Raw genomic sequence first — 23,737 nt, forward strand, 5'->3', positions numbered from 1 at the left:
CTCAAGGAGTTGATATCTACGCTGCCTAGTACCTGCTCACTTGTTTGCGAGCCCAAGGACGGCAAGATCCGTCAGGTGCTCCAAACATCATACACGGACTGGTGTTGAATAGTCCAGACTTATTAGTGCCATTTCACCCACCCTCCAAACGTACTGCTAGTTTCTGCAGGACCTTGGACCCATGACATTGGCATGTGGCTTTGTCTCATCACGCCGACTACTTGGGCACTGCCTTAGTCCTCCCAGCCATATCGGCGGGCAAACCATTTGATGCAGTAGACCAGTCCTAGGAGTACCGGCACCTCGATAAGCGGCCCGACGGTCGTGGCAAGCGCCTCGTCCGAGTCAGGCCCGTATGCTGCAACGGCAATCGCGATGGCCAGCTCAAAGTTGTTGCTGGCGGCTGTGAAAGCCTGCGTGCATGCGAGGCCGTAACGGAATCCCATCTTACGTGCGACAACCAGCGTTGCCGAGAAGATAATAGAGAAGTAGACCACCAGCGGCGCCGCCACCCGCACCACGGAGACGATTTGGTGAACGACCTGGGACCCTTGGGAGGCGAATAGAACGACGATGGTGTAAAGGAGTCCGATGAGTGACCAAGGCGCCAAGAACGGTATCACTCTGGTGTTGTATGTCTTGGTGCCGATGGTGTAGATCAACGACAAACGGGTAAGAATGGCCGCACCAAGGGGGATGCCGAGGAAGACACCCACTGCAGAAGCAACTGTTGAGTATGAAACTGAGGAGATGCTGTCGTCTTGGCCAATGACCTGGATGAAGAGTAACGCAACGGGAGCGAAGAGGACGATTTGCAGAAACGAGTTGACAGCGACAAGGATTGCGCAATAGTCGCCATCTCCCCTGGCCTATCATACCCGTCAATATGCGTCTAGAATCTTGAAAGGGCAAGTTACGAACCAGGCTTGTCCATATAAGCACCATGGCGATGCACCTTGCGACTCCTACGAGAATCAGGCCGTTCCGCAGGCCCTCTCTATCCGGGAGAAATGCCCATGATAAGGCGAGCTATGCTTCCGTTGTCAGCTAGTCTCCAGGCTCAGAACCAGAAGCCCTCCACTACTGACCATGAAGAGAGGCGCGATGATCCAGTTGACGACTATGCTGAAGCCGAGTTGTATCCAGATTTCTCGAGTACGAAAAACTTCGTACAGTTTCTCGTACTGAACTTTACATAAAATAGGATACATCATTACTAACAAACCTATCGCTGTAATTTGTTAGATGTATTGTCTCACATTTTCAGATACGAACACTTACCGATTGGTATGGACACCCCAACGAACTTGCCCTGCTGAAGCGCTGGCCCAGCGCTGGGGACGAAATTTCCGAGGATGATGCCTATCAACATAGCGAGAAATATCCATACAGCCAAAAACCGATCGATTATACCAAGGGAATGGAATATGGATGATATCTGGGCATCGTTGGTCTCGGGATGGTGTTGTTGTTGCTGCTGCTGCTGCTCGACATCGTGGCTGGTATCACAGTTGGCCAGCTTCTCAGTAGGAGCTTTGTCCTTGTTGAACTCGGACGCGCATACGGCCCCGGAGGAAAGATTGGACATTGCGGCAGAGGGAGGAGGGGTACAGGACAATAGTGTCTTGTGAATTACGATTAAGGGTAACAGATAAATGGTGGTGGTGACAAAAGCAACGCACAATGTCTTCTCGCTCTGTTATTAAACCTGTAATCGGCGAAGAAACGGTTAAGATGGCGGGCAGGTTTCTGGCCCCAATTTATCTCGACCTGGCCAATCAGAGAAATGGAGTGACATTTCATTCGAATATGTGTACCACACGGACTGATATCCCGCTCAGTGAGACTTGGGCTCATTCCAAATCTTACGTTTGTTTCGTTGCTTTTCTCCTGGATGCGGTAAGACGACTTTTAGATTTGACTTCGCGACTTAAGTCAGCTTTTTGTCGATTCTGAGCCTATGCTCTTGCTACCGAATGCTCCGAAAGGTAATTCTGTACCTGTGTTTTCCAAATATTAAGGAGCATTTGGAAAGCCACCAGAATTGTTTTATCTCTCAAAGCATACGTAGGCTGTAACATTGACCAGAGTGAGTGCAGTATCGATATATGCATTCGGGTCGACCCCGTTTTCGCTGTTGAGGAGGTGCGCTTCCCAAGTCCCCGCTCCAGCCCGCCAGGATAAATTCAGCCCCAGCCTCATTCATGCGATCCAGTATGGTTCGGTCATAGCTACAATTTTCCAAGCCACGATTCGCTGTCCATTCGAAACAGCTGGACTCCTCGGTAGGAGTAATAAACAAGTTTTCATCAAGGAGCTCCCTTACGAACGGGCACAGGGCAAACAACCCTCCTTGGCCAAAAGTGCTTCCCCAAAGTCAAAAGGGCAATGGTGGTGTCCCTGATCAACCTACATAGTATGATGCGATTGTGTAATTACATACTAGATGAACGACAATTGGCACCCTACACGCTCTAGTCCCGATCGACGCTCTTAGAATGGAACGAGTATACAACAATGCCTTCCATATCGTGATCGGACACTACAAAGACTGCAGCCGATATTTCTCGTTTGTATACAGATATACATAGGCTGTGTAGCATTGCCCATCCACCATTGAGGGGCAAAGTGATGGTAGTCGATTTTTCAGGAAGACACCTTGCTGTCTTGTTTCGTCTGAGGCTGCACGGAGCACCATCGTCCAAAGTACAGTATTGTGTAAACCACAAACATTCACCTTCCCCCGCACGCACCCAGCCCCTGCCCGACCGGAAGCGGCGATGGGAAGCCTGGGTGATCCCAGCTCCGGCGGAATGTACACCGGCCAATGCCGTGTATTCACTGGCACGTGCACCGATGGGTTTTTAGATTCATCGGGCCGAGAGACTCCGAGCCTGAAGCTGCGAGCTGTGCCCTCCCATCCCGTGCCCAGGCGTCCGCCCCTCTCACTTTCATCGTCCAGATAAAATTTTCTCTTGCTGATCAGCCACCTCGCTCCTTTATCTTTCTCCCACAACGACACCTTCACTCGACTTAAAGCATGCGACGGTAAAGCACTTTAAACAGTCCTTCACAGCATTGTCGATTTTTCAATCGACAATGTGAGATTGTGTTAAGCTCGATCTCGTCGCTTGCATCGTTGTCATTCTCACATTAGTGCTGCGACAGGATGACGATGATTGTCTCCAACTGATGGGCAGTTCCTATCTCCAACGGCTATCTGCAGACACCAAACCAATTCCGAGCCACTCGACCGATGTCTAGTCTTGGAAGCAATTCGGAGCGCCAGATGTCATTTGTGAATTGGTGTTTTTTCAGTCCTTGAGGAATGGGTCACAGAACTGGTCGCTCGACACCAGCAGGCCGACATTGGCGCCTCGCAAGCGTTAGGCGCTCTTGCTCATTCTATGATTCTTCTCAAGACGGGCAATTCTCTTTACTGTGCAACTGACTGGCTAATCAAACGAACAGCTCTTTGATGTGATTCGTCCTTTCCGGACAACGGCATCAGTGTGTACAGCAATCGGCTTCTCTTCGTGCCATTCTTGCTGAAGGAAAAAATTCTTCGTGCCAATATCAAATTCTGCCCTCTCATTACCAAACACCTATGTTGCTCTACTCTCGATGGCTCTGGTGCATGAAGAAACGGCAACATTTCGATTGATTCGATGATTATCAGCATGACGATTTCTGAGGATCAAGGGGACGTCTGCAACATTTGACTCCTCAATGCGCCCCATGTTGAGAGGCTTTGTCCGGCCTCGGGGGCCGCCTTGAACCCGTGCAGATATCAGCCTGAGACGAAGCTCGATGCTAACTTTACACTTGCACGCGCCCTCGTTGATGATGTCCGGACCGCCCGGCTTACCGCCAATAAACTACGCCGAGTATGTGCGCGAGCGAAGCAATAATTGCCCGGGCATCGGCTGTCGCTCACAACGACCAACCGGGACAGCAGAGATTTCGGCTTACATGGCAATGATCTGACGATGATGATACCCTGGTGGAGTCAGGGGGCCTCAGGGGAACACTCCGCTAAATTGGCTTGGCTGCTAGAGGCCAACTGGCTTTGATGACAGATCTGGGCAGAGCAAAGGAAGAGGATGTGCTGTGTAGGCTTCCTCGGCTCATGATTTCTAAACGTCCGCGAACGTGGCTTCTTAACGCCATCCGGATCCACGAAACTCGCTCACGGACATTGTCAATTTCCTCGAGTCGCCGGAATCCTTCCCTTTTCCCTCTTCTCGTTTGGGTTTCCTGGCAGTGCTGTTGGCTGTCCTTGCCTCACACTTGTGGAATCAACTTGGCCTCCTTTGACAAATCCTTCTTTCCTTTGTTGAGAAGGCTGAGCGTCCAGAGACCGTTTATGGAAAACACCATTCGCCCGGCACCTTGCCCCTAGGTTACCCCTAAGTCCCGACAAGATGGGAGGAGACGGAGAACAGGAGGGATCCCTCCTGGTAGCCCTGGCTTCAGGGCTGGCAGGGCAAGGCCCTTGAATACTCACCAGGGTGGTCATGATGGCATAACCCGCCTTGGGGTACAGGTGGGAAGGTTGTTGGCGTCCAAACTTACCCACCTATAGACAGGGGGACATCAAGCATGGCATTTCGAGCAAGTTAGGATTGCGATGTGCGCATTTTGACAGATGACGGACGGAACCTTGGGCTGGCTGGCGCGCATCCAAACAACTGGTTGCTGGCACAACATTCCCAAGTCAACCTTACTGCACATCGGATGAGACAAGCCTCACCACCATTCACCGAGACATTTGCTTATTGTGGCCAGAACAAAGTCATCGTCTTCGATCGTTGTCGTCGCCCTCATCCTGTCGCAAACGCAAGGGCCTGTCCAGCTGAGGGACACAATAGCCTCCATGGCCCTTGCGTACCTGTGATGGACCCGACCCAAATAGAACCAAGACGGGTGCATGTGGCGCGCGAGTTTTCAGCGAACGGGTGTGCGTTTTCATTACCGCCGTTTCCCGGGCGCGCATCACTAGTGAATGCACAAAATGGAACAAATCGTCGGACACGGGAGCCCAGCAGCTCAACCCAAATCGGACACCGGTTCCAACGACTTTTGGCGTCCGAAGTTCAGACCGTTTTTCTCATTGTCTACAGTGCATGCGTCCCATCCATCTTAGTGCAAGCGGCAGCTGCTGCAGCAGCACCCGCAGCGCTTAATTTCGGCCGAATTACAAACATATAACAGGCGAGACGAGAGCCCCCACGCGTGCAGCCCACAGGACACGGCTTGCGAGTCGTGAAGCCGCCTCTGCCCTGGTACCCTGCCGAGTGCCGACGAAGCGAGCGGGTCAGTAATGGCCATCTGGCTTCCTCACATACAGGTACGGAATCATCCACGCTCCCGTCGCCTTCGTACGATGAACCGGACCGAGGCCTTACGAAAAAGCGTCCAAATACTTCGATGTAGCAAGAAGGAGGGGGAAGAGGCACGGGCGTTGAGGCCGAGCGTGTGCAGGTGTCAGTTTTCCAGGCGGATCGCGCTGGTGGTGTTCTGTGCGCCCCCAAGTGCCTCTATTGCTCAGGGGCCCTTGAATTTCGCAGTTGGCGGGCAACAAGAGCTTGCCAGGCTGAGCCTGGAGAGACGAGGCGGCGCCGCCGCCGCCGCCGAGAAAAACTAGCAGATGCGCTGGACGAATCTCCTCGCGGTCGGCGAGACACGCTGGAGCCGATGACCGATGCCTCGCGGTCTTAGTCAGGAGCTCGGGGGAAGAAGCAGTTGAAAACAAGCCAGTCGCCAACGGGTAGATCTCCCAAAGCCGACTGATGTGTGTTTGGGAGGGAGGGAGAGCAAGCCCAGGTCTCAGGCTCGGGTCCATCCATCGAGTTTGTCGGCGACACTGCCGAGGTCGACCATCGATACCCTTTGCTTGTCACAAGAGGCCTGGTTTTCCAAAGTGCATGCTTTTTGGAATGTCAAGAGTTGAGTGCACTGACTGGCGTGCATTTGCTGGTCAGGTTAGTCAGGGTCTGCAAGAGACTTGTTTGGTACGAAGCATCCGTACCTGTCGAGAAAGCAACTGGCCAAGAAGAGGTCCCCGCCTCCTTGCAGGTATCTTTCGGTTTGCAGGGTCTTCCCGGGGCCAAAGACAGGTTTTCTGTCTCCGTTCATGGGCTGGTATCTCTGTACTGGCAGAGAGGGAATGGAAAGGCGGACCCTCGTTCGTATTGTCCCCGCCGGCGCTGGGTGATCGGCCATGTCCCCTATCAGCCGATCCGGCGCCAACGAGTACAGGGAGGGAGGCTGGGATGTGAATATTCGCCCTGTACAGTACAAAGTACAGACAGCATACTACTTCAGACACTAGAACAAGAGGGCACCATCATCTTTGCATCCAGTCTCGGGGCGTCGCTCACGTCTCCCACGTAAATTAAACGGACAAGGGAATCTCACTTTGCATAAGCCTTCCATTCTCTCATTAGACCAGGCGGGGGAGCGTTTGTTCTAGCTGTTACTGCTTCGAGCACAGCGCGGCGTCTGTGTGCAGAGTTTAGGACGTGTAGGCGGGCGCGTGGAGCTGAGCGCAGGCACATCGTCTCATTATCATTCTCGCCAAGCTGATGATTGATTGGAATTGAGTCTGACGGCGCCCGCCCAGCTCAGTCTTTTGGGTTCGTGGCCTCGCAATCTTGCGACCCTGTGGCGGGCGGGTGGGCGGTTCCTCGTCCATTGGTTGAGGTCAGAAGGCCGGGTGTACTTCTTACAGATAGCGTATTCACTCTGATGTGAGCATGTACTTAGGTACTGAGTAATAGGAGTTGGAGGTTGGGTAGGCTGGCGTAGATGGGTGCCGATGAAGGTGGGAGCAATATTACACTACAGATACATCTTATTACTCCAATTACTAAAGCTTCGGACGTGAGCGATCCTACTGACGTATGGTTATGTGCTCTCTTGGTTTCTATTATTACTGCCACTACGCTCTGCAGACGCCCCCTGTTCGCCCTCGTTCCCGTCTCCCGACTGTCCGATCGTCTCTTCTCCGTCCCGCTCGTCTGTCTCAACGCCCATCACCCATCTCTCTCTCTCTCTCTCCCCCTCTCTTTCTGCCGGGTAGCTTTCCCGTCGTCATTCCTTCTGTCGTGTTATACGGATATCCTGTCGAAAGATTACCCTCCTGACCCTTTGGCCATCCCGCACCCTGGCTCCCAAGGAAGGAAAGCCTGACCCCTGCTATCCACGAATAGGTACCTACCACTTGTACTCGTCAACTCTCGTGTTGATTGTTTCCTTTCTCCGTTTTGCTTCTGAGACAGAGGTCGATCGAGTCTTGGACAAGGCACAAATCCTTTCTGCAACAGCCTCCCGCGCGCCCGCGCGTGTGTGTTTGTGTGTGCCTGTGTCTGTGCCTGTATATCTGTCTGTACGGATACTGCGCATTGCCTGGCGACCAAACGGCTCTTGATTGACATCATTCACCGTCCTTTAACGATACGGCGCGCGTTCCTTCTAACCCCGTGCCCCCTCCCCAATTCCCAGTTTCCAGTTCTAGGAAGGAAGGAAGGAAGGAAAGAAAGAAAAAGTGGAGATCTTCATAATATTTACAGGCTCCGCAATTTCATCGCTCCTTCACTTGAAACACTTCCAACTCCAGTCTTGGACAGGGAAACCCATTCCCCAACCGTCACGTCCCGCTGCGCCAACTTTGGATTTTCTGTCTCTCTTCCTCCACTCCTCCTCAGCTCGGTGCTGAGTCTTTTGTCTTTTTCTTCGACAGACAATCCCCGACGAACCTGCTACAGGACTGGACCTTGCAGCAAACCAGCCAAAGCAACCAAAACGAGGGAGGGAAAGGGAAGGAAAGAAAAAAGAGACATCCATCCCAGACAACCCGCACCACCTTCGACAATACCTCCAACAGCAACCAGCCCACAGAATCCCCAGCCCGAACCCACCGTTCCGGTCCCCAGTCCCAAGCCTTACGAAGAGACAACAGAAGAAGCTGATCCGATCGCCTCGCCTCACCCACCACTACCAGTCGCTCGTTCATCCTTTTACTCGCTCACCGTACTTGTATACACGACCCTACTTGTACACACGCCTGATATCCTTCTCTCCCTTTCTCAGTCGGGTACACTCACTGTCTGAGTATTACGGACCCCGTGCTATTCATATCCACACCCACCAAACAAACGACCCTCTTCTTCTTGCCTTGTGTCCTTTCCCTCTGCCGGCTCAAGGATACCGAACGTCGACGGACCAACAAGCCCACAAACACATTGCCTCGACTGCCTACATCCGTCCTAGACCTAAGGTCTTTTTGTTCATGTCAAATTGAGGGGGAGGGATTCAGCACCTACCTCCATTGCCTTGCCGTACCTCACATCTTACCTTGCACACCTCATACCCTTACAGCCAGTAGTCGCCGTGCCACAGTGACACCGAGCATTCCGACCGGCCATCCCTTACCCAACTCGACCGATCCCGCCCATTTCCAGTTACAAGCGCATGTTCTAGATCGCAGTTGCCAGCGCAATCCCAAATAACAGCTCACCAAGCTCGAAGCGGGCTGCAACAACAGCACCAACCGCTGCCGCAGCGTCTGCTGTCGTTTGGGAGAGAGAGCCTCCCTCCAACTGTGTTTGGGACCTGCCATGAGATGAAAGGACCGACGCTGACGATGGCCCCGGCCGTTGTCGAACCAGCACATTCTTCTTACCTCCATCGATCACATACGTCCGATGACCGCCCTGACATGGCGCCGTCAGTAGCAACATCAACGGCAACCACCTGTCAGAGAGGACCGAGCGTGCATGGTCGAGCTGCATTCGAGCTGCCATCATTCGATACCATTCCCGAGTTTGACACGACGCTTTATCTCGACGGCAAGGGGTCCAAGGAAGCAGCTACCCCAAAGGAGAAGGTGATGCCGGGTCCGGTGGCCGTCGGGGCAACGCGATCCGACCCGGTAAAGCCGCCCAAACCTTCAAGGGATGAAGACAAGGAAAATACCAGAGAAGGAAAGCAAAGGGAGAAGGACATGGAGAAGCTGCAGAAGAGAGGCAGGAGGACGTCGTTGATGGAACGCCGGAAATCATGGCTACCGTCGTCGAGGTCACCGTCAAAGATCAAGGAGCCGCCGCTGCCCGAGAGGCCCGTGATGCCCGAACGACCCAGCACTCACGCCGGAGACCACGTGGGTGCTGCTGCGTCATCCGCAACCCCGGTACTACCGACGCGACCAGTCGAGCCCGAACGCCCCAGGACGGTATCGGAGAGTTTCGCTACCTTTGCGAAGAAGTCATGGATGTCCACCTCCCGATCACCATCTCCAAAGAGAATCCCAGAACCACCTGCTCCACCCCTACCTCGTCCTTCTCGCAGCAGGGCCTCGAGTAACGATTCCATCAAAACTGCCGAGGCGCCGCGCAAGAGGCCCATCTCTATGCTCGTGGACCCTGAGTCCGCCGCTTCCAAGAGCGCCGAGTCCTTGAAGCCGGCACGCACTCTCAACCGGACGAGCACGTTCCTGACCAAGATGAAGCAGCGGCCAAAGAGCATGCTTATCACACTTGGATCAGGCAGCGATTCGGACGTTAACAGCGCGCCTGTGTCAACAAACACCTTGCCACCGCCGGGCGTCGCTCCGGTGAATGATCAGCGCAGTCAGAAGGACAATCACAACAGCAACAACAACATCGTCAACAACATGAAAAAACCCGAATCGAAGCCGGCCTCAGTCACCGATTCTCACACCACCGCAGTAACGGACGAGTCGTGGAGCGAAATGTCGGTCAACAAGGACACCATTTGGTCTGCCTTCCGGACGCTCGATACTGAGTGCGGAGGTTTCGTCACCAAGACCATGGCTCAGCGGATGCACATGGTACGCGCAACCTTGTTGCCGTTTTTGCGGACCTATATGAACCACACCACCAACAAGGGACTCAGCCTCGAGGATGTCGAGCGAAGGGCCATTGTGCTAAACAAGTGGTGGAGCGGTCTGTTGGAGATGTTGGACTCGCAAAACCAGCAGCTGGCCGGCGTCGACCGACCGGTTCTGCTTGAAGCTTTGACAATGCTGATGATGCGACCTGAATGGCGACAGACGACGACTTATTTCATGTCTTTGGCGGACCGCTCACCGAACGAGCGTGTGCGGCCTCGATCGGGGACTCAATCAACAGCAGACTCATCGCAAGCATCCAGCCAGGCGTTTCTTGCCGAATCGGCCGAGCACAACGTCCGGACCATGTTTGTGGGCAATCTCATGAAACAGATGCAGATTGTTGTGGACAAGATGTCGCTCCGACACGCGCCTCTCAGTTTGGTCAATTGGTGCGGCAAGGCCTGCGCATACGGCTTCTTCTTTTGCCCGTCCGTCGCCGAAATCCTGGTCCGCTTATGGGATCTGCGGCCAGAACTCATCAGGCGGGCAGCTGATGAGCTTGGCTTGCCAAAGAAGAACAGTGGTGAAAGCGAGGATATAATGGCACTTTTCCCACCAAACCTTGGGATTCTCGGCTGGCAATCGCAGAAGACTATCAGCGCCCGCTTTAAGGAGAGGGTCAAGCTTTCTGTCATGGCAGCGAGAATTCCTTGGTTCAGTCCTTGGGTGACTAGGTGGCGCGGCGGCGATACTGACTTATTCTTCATTTTCTGCAAGTATTACCATATTCTGTCCGAGGAGTTCATGCCAGAGGGGCTGCCGTTGCTTGAAAAGGCCCGTTCTCCGGGTTTCGTGCTGGTTCAGGCGCAGATTCTCGCTTGTATCGAGTCTACTATCCATCGACAGGCCGAAGTGGATGCGATGATGAACCCGCTGCCGCCCACAGACTCGTTTTACGGCGCCGACGCCGCCGCCACTTCGATGACAGTCCCAGGAAACCTGCTGAAAAACATGGCCGAGAACCGTCTCATCGTGTTGCTGAAAGACATTCTGGGCGAATCGCTACCCGTTATCGCTGCCGCGAGACGAACTTTCGCCGAAGCTTTCCTAGCCGTAACCCGCGCTGCTGCCCGTCGGGTATCTGCCTTTGACCACAGCGCCGTTTTCACGCTGTGTGATTTCTTGGAAGAGGCATTGGTGGCCTACGACCAACTGGACGATCTCGAAAACCCCAACATTGCCAGCGGGATCAATTGGTCTTTTTGGCTTGATGCATGTCGGAAAATGCTCGTCTCTGACAACGCCATGACGGAAGTCCGACTGCTCTCATTCATGTTCTCGACTTGGGAAGCGGTCACTGCGAACCCCGAGAGGAAGAGAATTGTGTGTCTGGACTGGTTGCTTTCCGAAGAAACGTTCGACACCTACTTCAACCACTGGTGTCCGATGGTGCGAGGCTACTACATGCGCCTGCTCTGCTGGCGGATTTGTCGAGACTCCGGCTGCGCAAATGAAGTTGATGCGTAAGTACACACCCATCACATGAAGAGCAACGCCTAGATTCTAATACTAAATCGATCCAGTCAAATATTCGTCGCTGCTGCTGGCCGTCTCAAGACCGTCTGGGCGCATTACCTCTACATTCGCAACACCGCTGACGCCGCAGGAAAACTCCCTCCCTCTACCTCACCTTGTCTCCCTACGCCTGGCAAGAAGTTCATGATCATCCGCACAGAGGTCAACATTCCGCAGCCCGGCTATTTCAACCAGCCCTTCGATTCATTCGCCAAAATCGTTAACGGCGATGGGGTTGTTGCAACCCCGACACCGCCAGAGCCGAAGGAGGTCGTTGCCAAGGCAGACAACAGCAAGAAACGATGGTCTCTGCTCGGAAAGGTGCTTTCCTTGGGTGGCAACGGCTCTGACAGCGAGGATAACAGCGACACGCCGCGCAAGGAGGCGTCATCAAAGCCGGCCACAATCTCGAAGCGTCGTCAAGGAGGTCCGCCACTGCCGCCCAAGATCTCCACTTCTACCGCCTCCGCCACCACAACTTCCTCGGATGGCAGCTCCCCGGGCGCCTCGCCTATCTTCATGGAGCAGAAGTTCGTCTTCAAGTTCACGTTGACCTGGCAGCCCCCTGCCGTTATCCAGCCGCGCGATCGCATCCTCACACGCCCACGTCTCCCCGCCCCGGCGCAGGCGTGGGTCAGTGCCCGGTCTAGGAGTGGGAGCACGCCTCCTCCGATGCCTGCCGGTCTGCCGGACCCTACCCGGCGTGTCTCCGGTTCCAAGAAGAAGGGTCTCGTTGATGAAGCCAAGAACGCTAGTCCACTTGCATCTCCGACACTTGAACGCAAGTCGTCCGTCACCACAGTGTCCTCGTCCTCGCTTGCACGCAGGCTCAGCAACAAGTTTGACTTTGAGAATAACCCCGATGCGGAGCTGATGACGTTCGACTTTGAAGGCGCGGAGAAGTCTTCGGCATCGTCAATGTCATCCGCCTCGTCCACGGCTTCATCGCCTGTTGAAGGCAAGACAGAGGACGAGCAGCCGCTGTCGACCCCGTCTCAGCCTCAATCTCAGGCCCAGCAGCAACAAAAGTCTGAGAGCCGTAGGAATGGACCCGAGCCTTTGACGCAGCCCCTTCGTCCTACGGGCATGTACACCAAGCGTGTCGTTTATACCGGTCGCGCGCTGGCGGAGTGGAGCCTTGTCGTTGCGGAGTGCAATGGTTTCGTCGATCGGAGACGGGACGAAGGCGTTCTCGGCCTCAGTGAGGTTGAGGTTCCTATGTTGACGGTCGAAGGCTTCCGTAAGATGGGTTAAACAAACTCCTATCCGCGAGCGCCCGCACTGCGTCCCAGGTCGCATAACTTTGGGCGCCAAACTTGCAAAATCCTTCTGACGACAACGAAAGTCACGACAGATCTGGATAGAAATGCTGGACGTATTTCATCCCGCATGACACAATAACAGCACACTGAAAAGGGAAAGTACGACGTTATGTCCATCCTTTGCTGCCTGATCTTAGACGGCGGCTTGTTGTCCATTCCACGTTTGGGGGATCTTTAGCATCGCCACTGCATTTTGCCACCTTGTTTATCCATCCGACGGTACGGACACTTCGAAAGGCTCTCGAACGAGCCTCTATTTTTCATTTCCGTTCCGGGGCTATTGTTTCAAATCCCCGCCCCGAGCAAATCTATTTTTCAAAGCTCAGGTGGCTTTTGCTCCTCTTCGTTGTCAGTATTGTTCAACCCACCATCATCAAAGTAATGATAGTTTCTACCTCATCTTCATCTTGTGTGTATTGTTTTCGAAACGGCGTTTGGCGGGGCTGGGAAACAGTGGATTAACAATCCTTGAAGTTCATGTGTGTTGCGCAAGACAGGATTGGGTCGGGAAAGATTGAACATCAGCATTCGTTCTATTCCTCGCTGCGTTTTCAGACTGGAGAAGACGGAGTGGGCATTTGTTTTGTTCAGATCGCACTGCAAACACACAGATGCACGGGTCTTTTGTCGGTTTGTTCAATTTCGGAAGGGCGGAGACAGTCAGGTATAGAAGGATATATCCCAACAAACAGCCAACATCGAAACGAGAGACAGACATGTTACTGATCCGACTATGATGCTTCGCGACTATGGCTTTGAACGTAGGTGTCGGTGAGAGGGGACATATGGATGAGCTGAGAAGTCAAGGAACTGAACGGCTCAGGAGTGGCGACTTGTTGGCCGTAAGTGAGTTAACGACGCCCGAGGGTAAGGTAAATATCACTTGAGTATCAAGAAAAAACGATGTTGGGACGTAACATGTATGAAGATCTGCTCTTTCGGGACCTATTTCGGCGCGGGTCGGAGGGCAGATCTATTAGATTTACGGTGCAGGACAAGACAATCGAACCGACTTTCACCTTAAGGCTAGAAGTTCGCCTCTATATCAGCACAAGGAGAGTTTTAGACGGGCCGGCCCTTCTCCCTACCATCGACAAGGATCACGAAGTACACCAAACACTCTAAAGGCGGTGTGGAGATGGTCATATCGTAGCCATTGACCCCTTCTTTCCCACCAGGCACGGGTGTCCGTCGGTAATGAGAACCACTTGGACAGGTGGCCAAATTGACTGGTCCCTTGCTCGGATCAATGCAATCATTGCTACAGCGCAACACGAATGCAAATGAAGGTTCTGTTTTTGAGGTTGTCGCAGCTTTTGGAGACTGCCACTACGTCTTCGTCATCTCGCCGTAAGTAAGCCTTATGCTTTGTGATACTTGCTGAGTTCCAGACCACATAGATCGATGCAAGCCATCGATCGCATAGCCCTCTAACAAATTGTAATTATAGAACATCAATGACTTCAAGTGAGCTTTCTCAAAGAGAACACGTTAATGGAGTGACACTGCCGCTTACCAGTTTACTTCACATATGTCATTGTGACTGAGGGATCTCGTCATTACGGCCAAGACATGTTCGCATGTGACGGAACATCCTGTAGGCCGTGGCCAAATACCACAGCTGCCCTTTACCTTGCAAAGTGCGCCAAGCAGTATCACATCAAAAGTATACGGATGTTCGAAAGTTCAGAGCAAATAACTTGAGTCTGGGAAATGTGTCATGGAACTGTATTGGCCGGGTGGGGTGGGCTGAAGCAAGCTCTACAAACTGCGTCGTACAAAATGATAGACGATGACACGGTAAAGTAACAACAGATACGCGGGAAATATAACACAGACAGCCCGGAAGTCTCCCAGATGAATAAGTTCAAGATCATGCCCGTCTATCCGTCCAGGCCGTTCTCCTTCCGCCACTCAAGTATACGGACAAGAAGCTTATCCTGACGAGCCAAGGCCTCAGGGCTCCACACGCCCTCTTTAGTCGGGTAAAACCCTTTGAAGCAAGGCTTTCCATCGTCAGCGACCTCGAAAAAGGATTGCTTGCTACGCATGAATATGTGGGCGTCCGGGCCGCGCAGCAGAGCTGGGCGGTCGAGGGTACCGACACGAACGAATTTGATCAAAGGGCCAGCGCCGTAGTTGCTCCAGACGGGCACAAAGCAGACGGGGCAGCGAGCGATGTGCTGCAGGGCACCTGAATCTGCAGGAACGGGTAGGAGGACGGGTGAAGGAATGTCTTTTTCGAACTTGTCGCCGGTCTCAACGCCAGAGCCGCCAGAGCCGCTCGCCAGTTTGGTGTCATGGCTTACGTCGGGTCTAAGTCTCTTGGGAGTCCAGCTATCGCGAACGGATTCGGAAAAGGACGCCAATGGCTGGAGCCGTGGGGCGGAAGGAGCACTTGGGAGGAGAGTCACCTGGTCTCCCTCGACCACTGCGTTGAGTGCGAAGGCGGTGCCGGTCTCACGCTGGCAGCAAGTGCAATGGCAGCAGTGTACGACGAGGGGCGAGGCATTGAGGGAGTACCGGATGTTGCCGCAGGCACAGCCGCCCTCGAGAGGGAATATAGAAGAAGGGTCTGGGCGAGACATCGTTGGCGTCTGTTTCTCAACGGTTGTGGCTCGTCTTGTGCGATGTGTAACTGGAGAGACCGGGTATCGTGTGGGCGGGTGATCTGCCGACAATAGGCCAGGCTTGGAAGAAGCGCCGACGTTTCGGCGGCGTCTTGGTGGTAGTCTTTGTTGGAAATTCCAGAGGGTGGTGGGAGTAAGCATTCAACGAAGGGGCAGCAGTCTGGATCGGCAAATGTGTGTGAGTGGGATGTCCGCAGGAGGCTGGGGAAGGGGGGGAGGGGGCCTCTTTACCGGAGCAGAGAAGAATGTCTTGGAAGGACCCTGAGCCTGACAGGGTCTGATGAAGAGGGAAAGTAGCGGCAATTTCAGAATGTGTAAGAAGGAAAGAAGAGGAAGGAAAGGAAGAGGGGAGAAAGGGAGCAGGAGAAGAGGGGAAACGAGGAACAAGTCTGCTGACCGGGGGTTGAGGGGGTTTCGGAAAGCCAGTCAGAATCGAGGTGATGGCCTGAATAGGCAGGTTTCTTATCTAATCACTCGCAATGCCCTCCTACCCAAGGCAATATCAGGCACAGAAAGTAGAGGGGAAGGCAGACATGAAAGGCGTTATGCGGACTGGTCATTGGCACGTTACTATTGGGTTTCCCTATCGTAGTTTTCAATCTTACGAACTGGTGCTTAGTTGGGTAAAAAGCACGCAAGCAAGCTCATGCAGAGGACTCAATACCTTGATCCTGACGCATTTGGTTTGGGTTGTCTCCCATGGTCTTCACGACCCGTAGCCAAGCCCGAGCCCAAAACCCTGAGACCAAATCAAACAGCGGACTAAGGAATATCACCTTGGCTTCGGGGTGTCCAGGCATCTTGATGGGCGATTTATGATAGATGTGGTGTTGTGACGGAAGGGGTTGGGAGCTGACTGAGACACCCGATACTTGAGGCTTGACCGCATTGCAGGGTCTGAATCATGCTGCCGTCGCAGTTGGGGACCGCATTCCGATGGATGGCAAGTTCCCAGTCGTTTGATGCCGGCGTGATCGTACCAGAGTTAGTCGCCGTTGGAGGTGACGTTGCGATGACTTTTTGCGTCATATGTCTAGCGAGTGAAAGAATTTTGGAAGCCGTTGAGCCTGGTTAAAACCCCTCGACCTCCGACTCTTTCCTAGACTTCACAAGACATTCTATATTGAGGACTCCGACAAGTCCATTGTCAAGTCAACAACCCCTATTGGACTCAAGTCCAGGCAAAACCGGCCACTCGACTATTCAATAATTGCAAAACCAATCACACCGATATGCTGCCCGTTGTGTGCCTTGGACTGTTATTGCTTCTCACAGCACAAGCTAAAGCCGCGCCATCGTCACTTCACTCTCATATCCAACGCCATAGAGATCGTACCGCCACACACGCTCACTCGACCCTATCCCACTCCCAACTGCTGAAGGGAGCAGAAGCCGCCCCTATGAGATTTTTGCGAGATTTGGTACCGGAAGTTCATCAGCAGATCACGGAAAAGCACTCCGCGCCTCCACCATACGACCAGTCAGCTTTGAGGTCGATAGAGTACGAAGGTGACCGTCCGACAGCCACAGGCATGGAGACCGAAGCATCTCCGCGACAAGTAATCAACCCAAAGACCACTGTTGAACAGCCAATGCCCAAACGGCTCAATCCAGCACCGGCGCGTGGCAGCGGTGGGTTCAACTCAGTCGCGGATAGCACCGACAGCCAGCATGTCGACGCTGCGATGCGACTGCTACGTGCCCATGCAATCGTCAAGCACAACCGATTTCAACGCGAGATATGAAGAGACTGTTTATTAATGTGTGATTGGTTTGGTTGATCTTGGTCGGTTTCAGTCAACGCGGTTCATCCTTTAGTTGCCTGAGCTGTCGGTGAAAACGTTGACGCGGCGGAGGAGCCCCGCTGCTTCATCGGTTAGAGAAAGGAAGGGGGATTTGATTCGATATGAGTGCGTAGCAAGAGGGCTAGATGTAGTCTTCCAGTTCAGGAAATTCAATGCTCTATTCACACACCTGATGTGATCTACAACCGCACGTACGTCATTGGGAAAACCAAATCCGGTTCATTGAGTGAGAAAAGAATCGGACCCTGAGATGCCTTGCAACCGTCAGCGGTTGTGTTACGTTCAGTCGATGAAGGATATTCTCCATTTGGCATGGAAGCCCAACCGCTTGCTTGCGAAACTGACCGAGTGATCTTCTCCAACCTCTGACGGTCTCGAGTGACAGGAATTTGCCTAAGCTTTCTCCTGGCGACAATTCAGTCTCGTCAGGAATATGTCGGTAAGAGGTGAACAAAGAAAAGCAGACAAGTTGGACAGCGTTGCATCTGTTTGGTCTGAGATTGATTGGGTTGATTAAACCCTGCCGCATCTTCTTCACCATCTGTTCTCAAAACAAACATCTGGAACTAGCTTGAGCTGCTCACATACTTACAACCTCCCTTGCAAGATATTAGCAATGTGTGGGCGAGACGACGACATGTATTTTGTTTCGAGTCGAGTCAAGCCGTGCCGTCCCTCTTGTTTCCTTTGCGCATTGGGCCGCCGAGTTCAACGGCGCATCGAGATGCCGATCCCCCGAGCCGTGGGTTAGGAAATTAACTCGACATGGTACCCACGTCTGGTTCACTCCCGCCCGTGGTGGTTAGTACTGTTAGTGATCAACGGTGACACAGTACAGTGCCGGGATCACTGATTGGTGCATGATGCTGCTGCAACTCCACTCAGCCGCCCCCGATAATCTAGCAGTCTTCCAGGGCAGAAAACAGCTGTTCCGGCCTCTGTTTCCTTAGCCTGTAAGGAGTACTAATCACTCAGGAATCATGAAAGAGTACGTACCACTGAACATTTCCGCGCGATGACAACGAGGCGCATCCCTGGGGTACTTTCAACCACTGGCCTCGCCTCCGATACAGCTGGACATTGGGTACCCTATACTTGTTCACCTTCCAGGCTTCCGGACGTCTAAAGTGCGTTGCACTTACCAGCAGTAAGGATACAGCAGCGACCAATTGGCTATGGTCAGTCACGAGGATCCAAACTGTCGATCGCAGTCCCAGCTCATCAGCCCTCCGACGCTGCCTCCACCATCTCCCTTTCTGCCCCCTTTGACACTTCCTCGACTCGACGATAGCGCCCGTCGACAAGAACAGCACACCGCACCGCATCCCTTTCCCAACAAGCCTCTCGATACATAGGGTCGCCATTCCCACCCGAGACACCAACGACACTCGATTGTTGTTCTTACGCCATCTATCCGCCGTCCATCAAAGTCGAAACGTTCAAAGCGCGATTGCTGGGGGAGCTCTGAAACGCTTGGGCGTTTTCTTCTCAACAACCGCATTGTGTCGAAAGCGAATCTTGATTACTTTTCCTTCTTGATTGTCGAAATCATTTGCTCCCGCAGCATCTATCAAACACGCCTCTTCGACCACGTACCGTTGTTGCGCCTCATTGCTTGCCCCGAAGCAATCCCAAGTTCCGCTGACCGACAAAGCCACAATCGGTCGAGCTCTCGTTCCCAACCGAATTCACGCACCTCCTCTTCTGCACATCTTGGCTTGCAGAAAGCCACCGACCTACCGACCGACCGACCGACCACAACAGCATGCCTTCCCAAAGGCAACTGCGCACTCTCTTGGTGGGCGTGTTGATCGGTGTCGTCTTCGTCCTCTTCTACACGTCGTCACTACGAGCGGACGAGGTCAAGGATGAGCGGACAATCCAGGACTTCTACCACAAGACAGTCAATGGTTTGAAACACAAGGAGCCACCCAATCAGGCCGTGTTAGATCAGAATAAGCCCAAGGCAGTTGGCCACGTGCCCGTTGACAAGGACGCCGATGGTGATGTGGACGCAGACGACGAAAAATTGGCCAAAGACATGGCAGGCCGGTTGAAGGCCGCCGAGGAAAAGGCCAAGGAACTCGCGAACAAGAAGTCGCCATTAAAGCCAGATGCACCAAGCGAGGTGGTCGGAAAGGGCAATTCGGCCGCTGGCCAGGACAAGAAGAAGGAAAAGACAGGCGCCGGAAAGGAGGTCGTTAAGGACAGCGCAGACGACACGAAGAAGACCGAGAGTGACGAGGAACATGCTGTTGAGGTTGAGTTGAACACCATCTTGAAAAAGTCGCCAGGTAGGATTCGCCCATGCCCCCCCCCCCCCATTCCTCCCTGGCCCAGCGAAGTACCGCCTACTGACCCTACATAGTTATTATCTTCTCCAAGTCCTACTGCCCATACTCGAAGAAGGCCAAGGCCCTGTTGCTCGAAAAGTACTCGATCGAGCCTGCACCATTCGTCGTCGAACTCGATCAGCATCCCCTTGGTGCCCAGTTGCAAGCTTTTCTGGGTGAAAAGACCGGTCGGAAGACAGTTCCCAACATTTTGGTCAATAGTGTGAGCATTGGTGGAGGCGACGATATTGCCGAGCTGGACGAGCAGAAGAAGTTGGTCCCTAGGATTGTCGACCTTGGACAGAAGAAGGTCGAGATGAAGGAGCGGTCTGCCAACAGCCAGAAGAACAACTAGATCGCTCGCGCCCTTTCCTATTGTCGTTTCTGTATTGCTCAACGCTTCGAAATCGGCGTCTTTAGTGCGGAGGGGGCACCAAGGAATGGACGGTAAGTGGAGCTGGCGGCGCATGCCTCTAGTAAAGGACATTTGCATATTCGGCGTTTTGGGATCATTCTGAATCGTGCATTCCCGACGGCGCGAACCCGGGCAGCAACATAGGCTCTCCCCTGGGCGTGGAAAGTGGGAGGGTCGCACCACGAGGCGGTTGCGCAAGTCCGGTAATGTGGAGGGACGTATGCGGTTACCTTAGTCTGCTCGGAAATACCATACCGCACCTGTGAGCTATCCATCGCTTCATCGTTGTCGTTCTACATACACCTAGTGCGCCGCGATCGCCTCCATACCTCAAATGTTCACCATACACGGTCCTGGCCCACAGACTGCATTGCGAAACGCAGCACTTAATCTGGGCAAGCAGGGGCTTGATTGTCATATATTTTCTGGGGGGGAGAAGGGGGAGAGGGGGACATATGAGAGAGAGGCTCTCTCTGTCTAATACCCAGTCATGATCAACTACAGAAAATCCAATGGAAGGAGACGACGAATACCAAAAAGTGCTCTGGACACATTGTGGACCTTGATGGCTGCTCAAGGACAACGATCTAGAAGAGGGCTCATTGACGCCTGTCATTTCCAAGAATACCCGCTTTAGTGGAAAGGCGTTACACTTCGGGAGTGACTGGCGTTGGTTGAGTCCCGGGGGAGGGGGGGTTGAACTGCTTCGCGATGTTTGCCCTCTCTCTCTGGCTCTCAACTTGCCCTCTACTGCCCTTTCTCACGCCGAACAAATACGACATACAGCATCTACAATGGGCCCATGACTCAAATGCCGCACGAGTTACATCTCTTTCGGAGACCTGTGACACCATTTCTATTTTACCTGGACAATTCTGGGGCGGACTGCAGCAGCTTCGTCGTCGGTTGAGAACCCGGATGGTCGGTCGCGACATCATTCAAAGGCAGCCGGGCCCGCACCGCGACTGCAGAATTCACTCCACGGCTCAGTCCTCAGTCTTCCTTCCATTATTCCATCTTAAGTCTTTGGGAATCTCTCATGTCTCTCAGTCACCTGCAGTGAATCACTACTTCCAGGGAGCGCTTGACACTTCGACTTATATTCTTGGCGAAAGAGCCAACTCAACTGTCATCACAGAATCACTTACACCCACAACAACCGCCTCCCTCCCTCACTTCTGCTTATCAAACTTTCGAAACAACGAGCACAAAAAAGAAACACCTCTACTTCAATTCGACTCATTGCAGTTGGTCTCATATTTCCTGCTCTGTCCATTCTTCACTTCTATTCCTGAATCTCTTCGACCAGAGCAAGTCCCAGACGAGAAGAGCTCCTAACAACGACAACAACTTCCGCCTCGTACAAAAACTTGCCTCCCTACCTGTTCAGTCACGTACCTCTCGAGAAGAGAAACTACCTCCAAGTCCAACTGGATAACAACTTCCTACTGGTTCACATGCCTGGGATCGTTCGCCATCCTGCCCGAGTACCCTGACTGAATAGCCCCCAAAGCAATATTACCTCAAACTCTTACCTTGACCTCTTAGCTTTGGATAAAATGTCGCTTTTACCTGCACATCTTCTTCTTCTTGTCGCGGAGCATGCAGACTTTGCCGGCATTCAGGCCCTCCGCGCAACATGCAAGAACAACCGCGCTCTCCTGGATGGCTATGAACACGCCGTGACCAGACTCAACGCCGCCCGCTATCCCTGCGCACCCTGTAATCACATCCTGGCCTCCGACACGCGCGAGCGGGAAGTGCTCCCGAAAGACACATACGAAACCATTCGGGAACTGGAAACCAGGCAACACAACATCGACGAGATCGTCTACGGCGCATACCTGGCGTTCTGGGATGAAATCGAGCTCCAGGATGCATCAAAAGCGGGCATCATCCGAGAAAACCTCAAGCGCGCCTTATGGCAGTGCTCGACGATCGCTGACTTGGAAACACATTCGATCATGTACAGGGACGACATCGTCCCTCGACGCGACCCCTGCGTCAAGTCCTTGATTAACCAAGACATCATATTGAGCGATGCTCCACCACCGGATGGCTGGCACCTAGCCCTCAAGGAGGTCCACGAGTCCAATCGCCAGGACGTGCGGTTTCGCCAGATTGCACACATCCGTGAGTTGCCCGTCCAGGAGCTGGCGGGCATAGTAGCCCTCGCCCACCTCACAAGCCAGGGGTATATGCGATTTAGGGCGCCCAGAAGTGGGCTCTCGAGACCCGATGTCGTCGAGATGGGCGTCTGTATGGCGGAAAATACCATCCGGCACGGCGTGTTCTTTCTGCACTCCAAAGTGCGCGGGGACGAAGATGCCAACCACCACGCCAAACTGCTGCTCGACGATACGTATGACGAAATGCGGCGGTGGGAGGCCGGCGATCCGAGCGTGCTGCCGGGTCTGACGATGAATGTTGCGGCGGCATTGTGTGAGAAGGTCGGGTGCGAGCATCGGGAAATGCTGAGTGCCGCATGTACGCTGCTGAGGGGTGATGTCTGGCGACCGGCAGACGCGGAGAAGGAAGTAGCAGGGCCTGAAGCGGAGCGGGAGAAGCCAGACGGCGAAATTGTACAGGACATTTCGGAGAGGGCCGAGGAACACGCTGCCTGAGACTGTACGGGATAAACAACTCAGGATATTTATGTATTATGACCTTACACGAGTTTACTACTAATACGGCTTTGTCTTCTCCCTCTGCTTCTATACCGTGTACCGTGTGTCTTTGGCACGAGGAGCTGGATTGGTGGCAGCAGTAGTCGGAACAAAAGTGCTTGATCCTCAGAGCTTACCACGGACAGGAGGTTTATTAGGACGGGGAGACCTAGGAGAGAAGATCTCCGCCCGGCCGCCTTCGACGCTCTGGTTTCCTAACCCGGTCAAAGACCTACTTACTTGGTAGGGTGTCAAGCATGGCAAGCTTGCTGGGGCGCTTCTCCAGGGGGCCGAATTCTCTCGGACCGAGTTCTCTCTTGCATTGACAGACAGGAGAAGACAAGACAAGACCGAGAAAACGCCTTTGGACTCATCCCGGAGAACGGCTGCAGCAGGCAAGTTTCGATCAAAGATTTGTCGCGCCCTATAGGCCGAAGGGAAACCACGCCCAAGACACAAGGCAGACACGTTCGCCTACACACATGAAAGGAACATCGGGCCCGATTTGCCAGGGTTGATTCGGTGGAAGCTGTGCGGAAGCCCGCAAGAGACTGGGAATGCATTTGATTAGTGGCTGGCTCGGCTGGTACCCTTATGAGGTGAGCACGGGTTTCAAGGAGCCAGGCTGCTTGGTCCTGTCACGCCCTGGGGCCAAGTCGGGAGCAGGTCGCCGAGATATCAGATCGGCTGGCGTGGCGGGAGGTTTTTTTATTATTAAGGGGGGGGGGTTCACGGAGACAACATGCTTTTTTAGAGAGATTCGGGTTTCTTGTGGGATGGAGCGGCGTATGTGACTGACAACATTGCGACCATAGCCTGACGTAAGGGGTTACTTTCCGAACAGCTGTTGAGAGGATAGACAGAGCCGCAGCGGGGGACGCCTGTAAGGCAACGATGGATGCCTTGGGGGAGGACTTCAACGGAGATTGCGGGTTCGTAGGACTGGAGACGTGTCGTCGTTCATCTGTCTTTACTGCGGAAAGTGGTCCTTGACAAGATTGCTGACGAGGAGGATGTTGCTTGGGTGAATCATACGGGGTCATGGTTGTCGCGTCTAGGTAAGAGGTCGTCGTCAATGTCGTCGTCACAGGAGTGAGTCTCTGGACCCAAATCCCTGCTGCAGTAGTGCAGGACT

The 23,737-nt window shown here is 53.5% G+C and overlaps 7 protein-coding genes across 7 annotated transcripts; 4 read left to right on the plus strand and 3 right to left on the minus strand.

Annotated features, from left to right (window-relative positions):
• Window positions 1-233: 233 nt before the first annotated feature.
• Window positions 234-1,588, minus strand: CDEST_09901 (Putative Bile acid:sodium symporter/arsenical resistance protein Acr3; the record flags this gene model as incomplete). Its single annotated transcript, XM_062926059.1, has 4 exons — window positions 234-869; window positions 922-1,029; window positions 1,089-1,231; window positions 1,282-1,588. The coding sequence occupies 4 exons, from the start codon at window positions 1,586-1,588 to the stop codon at window positions 234-236; spliced, it is 1,194 nt and encodes a 397-aa protein (XP_062782110.1).
• Window positions 1,589-5,404: 3,816 nt separating this feature from the next.
• CDEST_09902 (uncharacterized protein) lies at window positions 5,405-5,918 on the minus strand (the record flags this gene model as incomplete). Its single annotated transcript, XM_062926060.1, has 1 exon — window positions 5,405-5,918. The coding sequence occupies exon 1, from the start codon at window positions 5,843-5,845 to the stop codon at window positions 5,405-5,407; it is 441 nt and encodes a 146-aa protein (XP_062782111.1). The 5' UTR covers window positions 5,846-5,918.
• A 1,393-nt stretch (window positions 5,919-7,311) lies between these two features.
• Window positions 7,312-13,715, plus strand: CDEST_09903 (uncharacterized protein). The gene is made up of 2 exons (XM_062926061.1): window positions 7,312-11,379; window positions 11,440-13,715. Exons 1-2 carry the CDS (start codon window positions 8,627-8,629, stop codon window positions 12,683-12,685), a joined length of 3,999 nt encoding a protein of 1,332 aa, XP_062782112.1. The 5' UTR covers window positions 7,312-8,626; the 3' UTR covers window positions 12,686-13,715.
• A 921-nt stretch (window positions 13,716-14,636) lies between these two features.
• CDEST_09904 (Putative CENP-V/GFA domain, Mss4-like superfamily protein) lies at window positions 14,637-15,341 on the minus strand (the record flags this gene model as incomplete). Its single annotated transcript, XM_062926062.1, has 1 exon — window positions 14,637-15,341. The coding sequence occupies one exon, from the start codon at window positions 15,339-15,341 to the stop codon at window positions 14,637-14,639; it is 705 nt and encodes a 234-aa protein (XP_062782113.1).
• Window positions 15,342-16,615: 1,274 nt separating this feature from the next.
• CDEST_09905 (uncharacterized protein) lies at window positions 16,616-17,128 on the plus strand (the record flags this gene model as incomplete). Its single annotated transcript, XM_062926063.1, has 1 exon — window positions 16,616-17,128. One exon carries the CDS (start codon window positions 16,616-16,618, stop codon window positions 17,126-17,128), a length of 513 nt encoding a protein of 170 aa, XP_062782114.1.
• A 1,272-nt stretch (window positions 17,129-18,400) lies between these two features.
• On the plus strand, window positions 18,401-20,337 carry CDEST_09906 (Putative glutaredoxin, Thioredoxin-like superfamily). The gene is made up of 2 exons (XM_062926064.1): window positions 18,401-19,482; window positions 19,557-20,337. Exons 1-2 carry the CDS (start codon window positions 18,954-18,956, stop codon window positions 19,874-19,876), a joined length of 849 nt encoding a protein of 282 aa, XP_062782115.1. The 5' UTR covers window positions 18,401-18,953; the 3' UTR covers window positions 19,877-20,337.
• Window positions 20,338-20,909: 572 nt separating this feature from the next.
• Window positions 20,910-22,933, plus strand: CDEST_09907 (uncharacterized protein). The gene has a single exon (XM_062926065.1). The coding sequence runs from the start codon at window positions 21,496-21,498 to the stop codon at window positions 22,558-22,560; it is 1,065 nt and encodes a 354-aa protein (XP_062782116.1). The 5' UTR covers window positions 20,910-21,495; the 3' UTR covers window positions 22,561-22,933.
• Window positions 22,934-23,737: the final 804 nt, after the last annotated feature.

This window comes from Colletotrichum destructivum, chromosome 6 (assembly GCF_034447905.1).
Source record: "Colletotrichum destructivum chromosome 6, complete sequence".
NCBI lineage: Eukaryota > Fungi > Ascomycota > Sordariomycetes > Glomerellales > Glomerellaceae > Colletotrichum > Colletotrichum destructivum.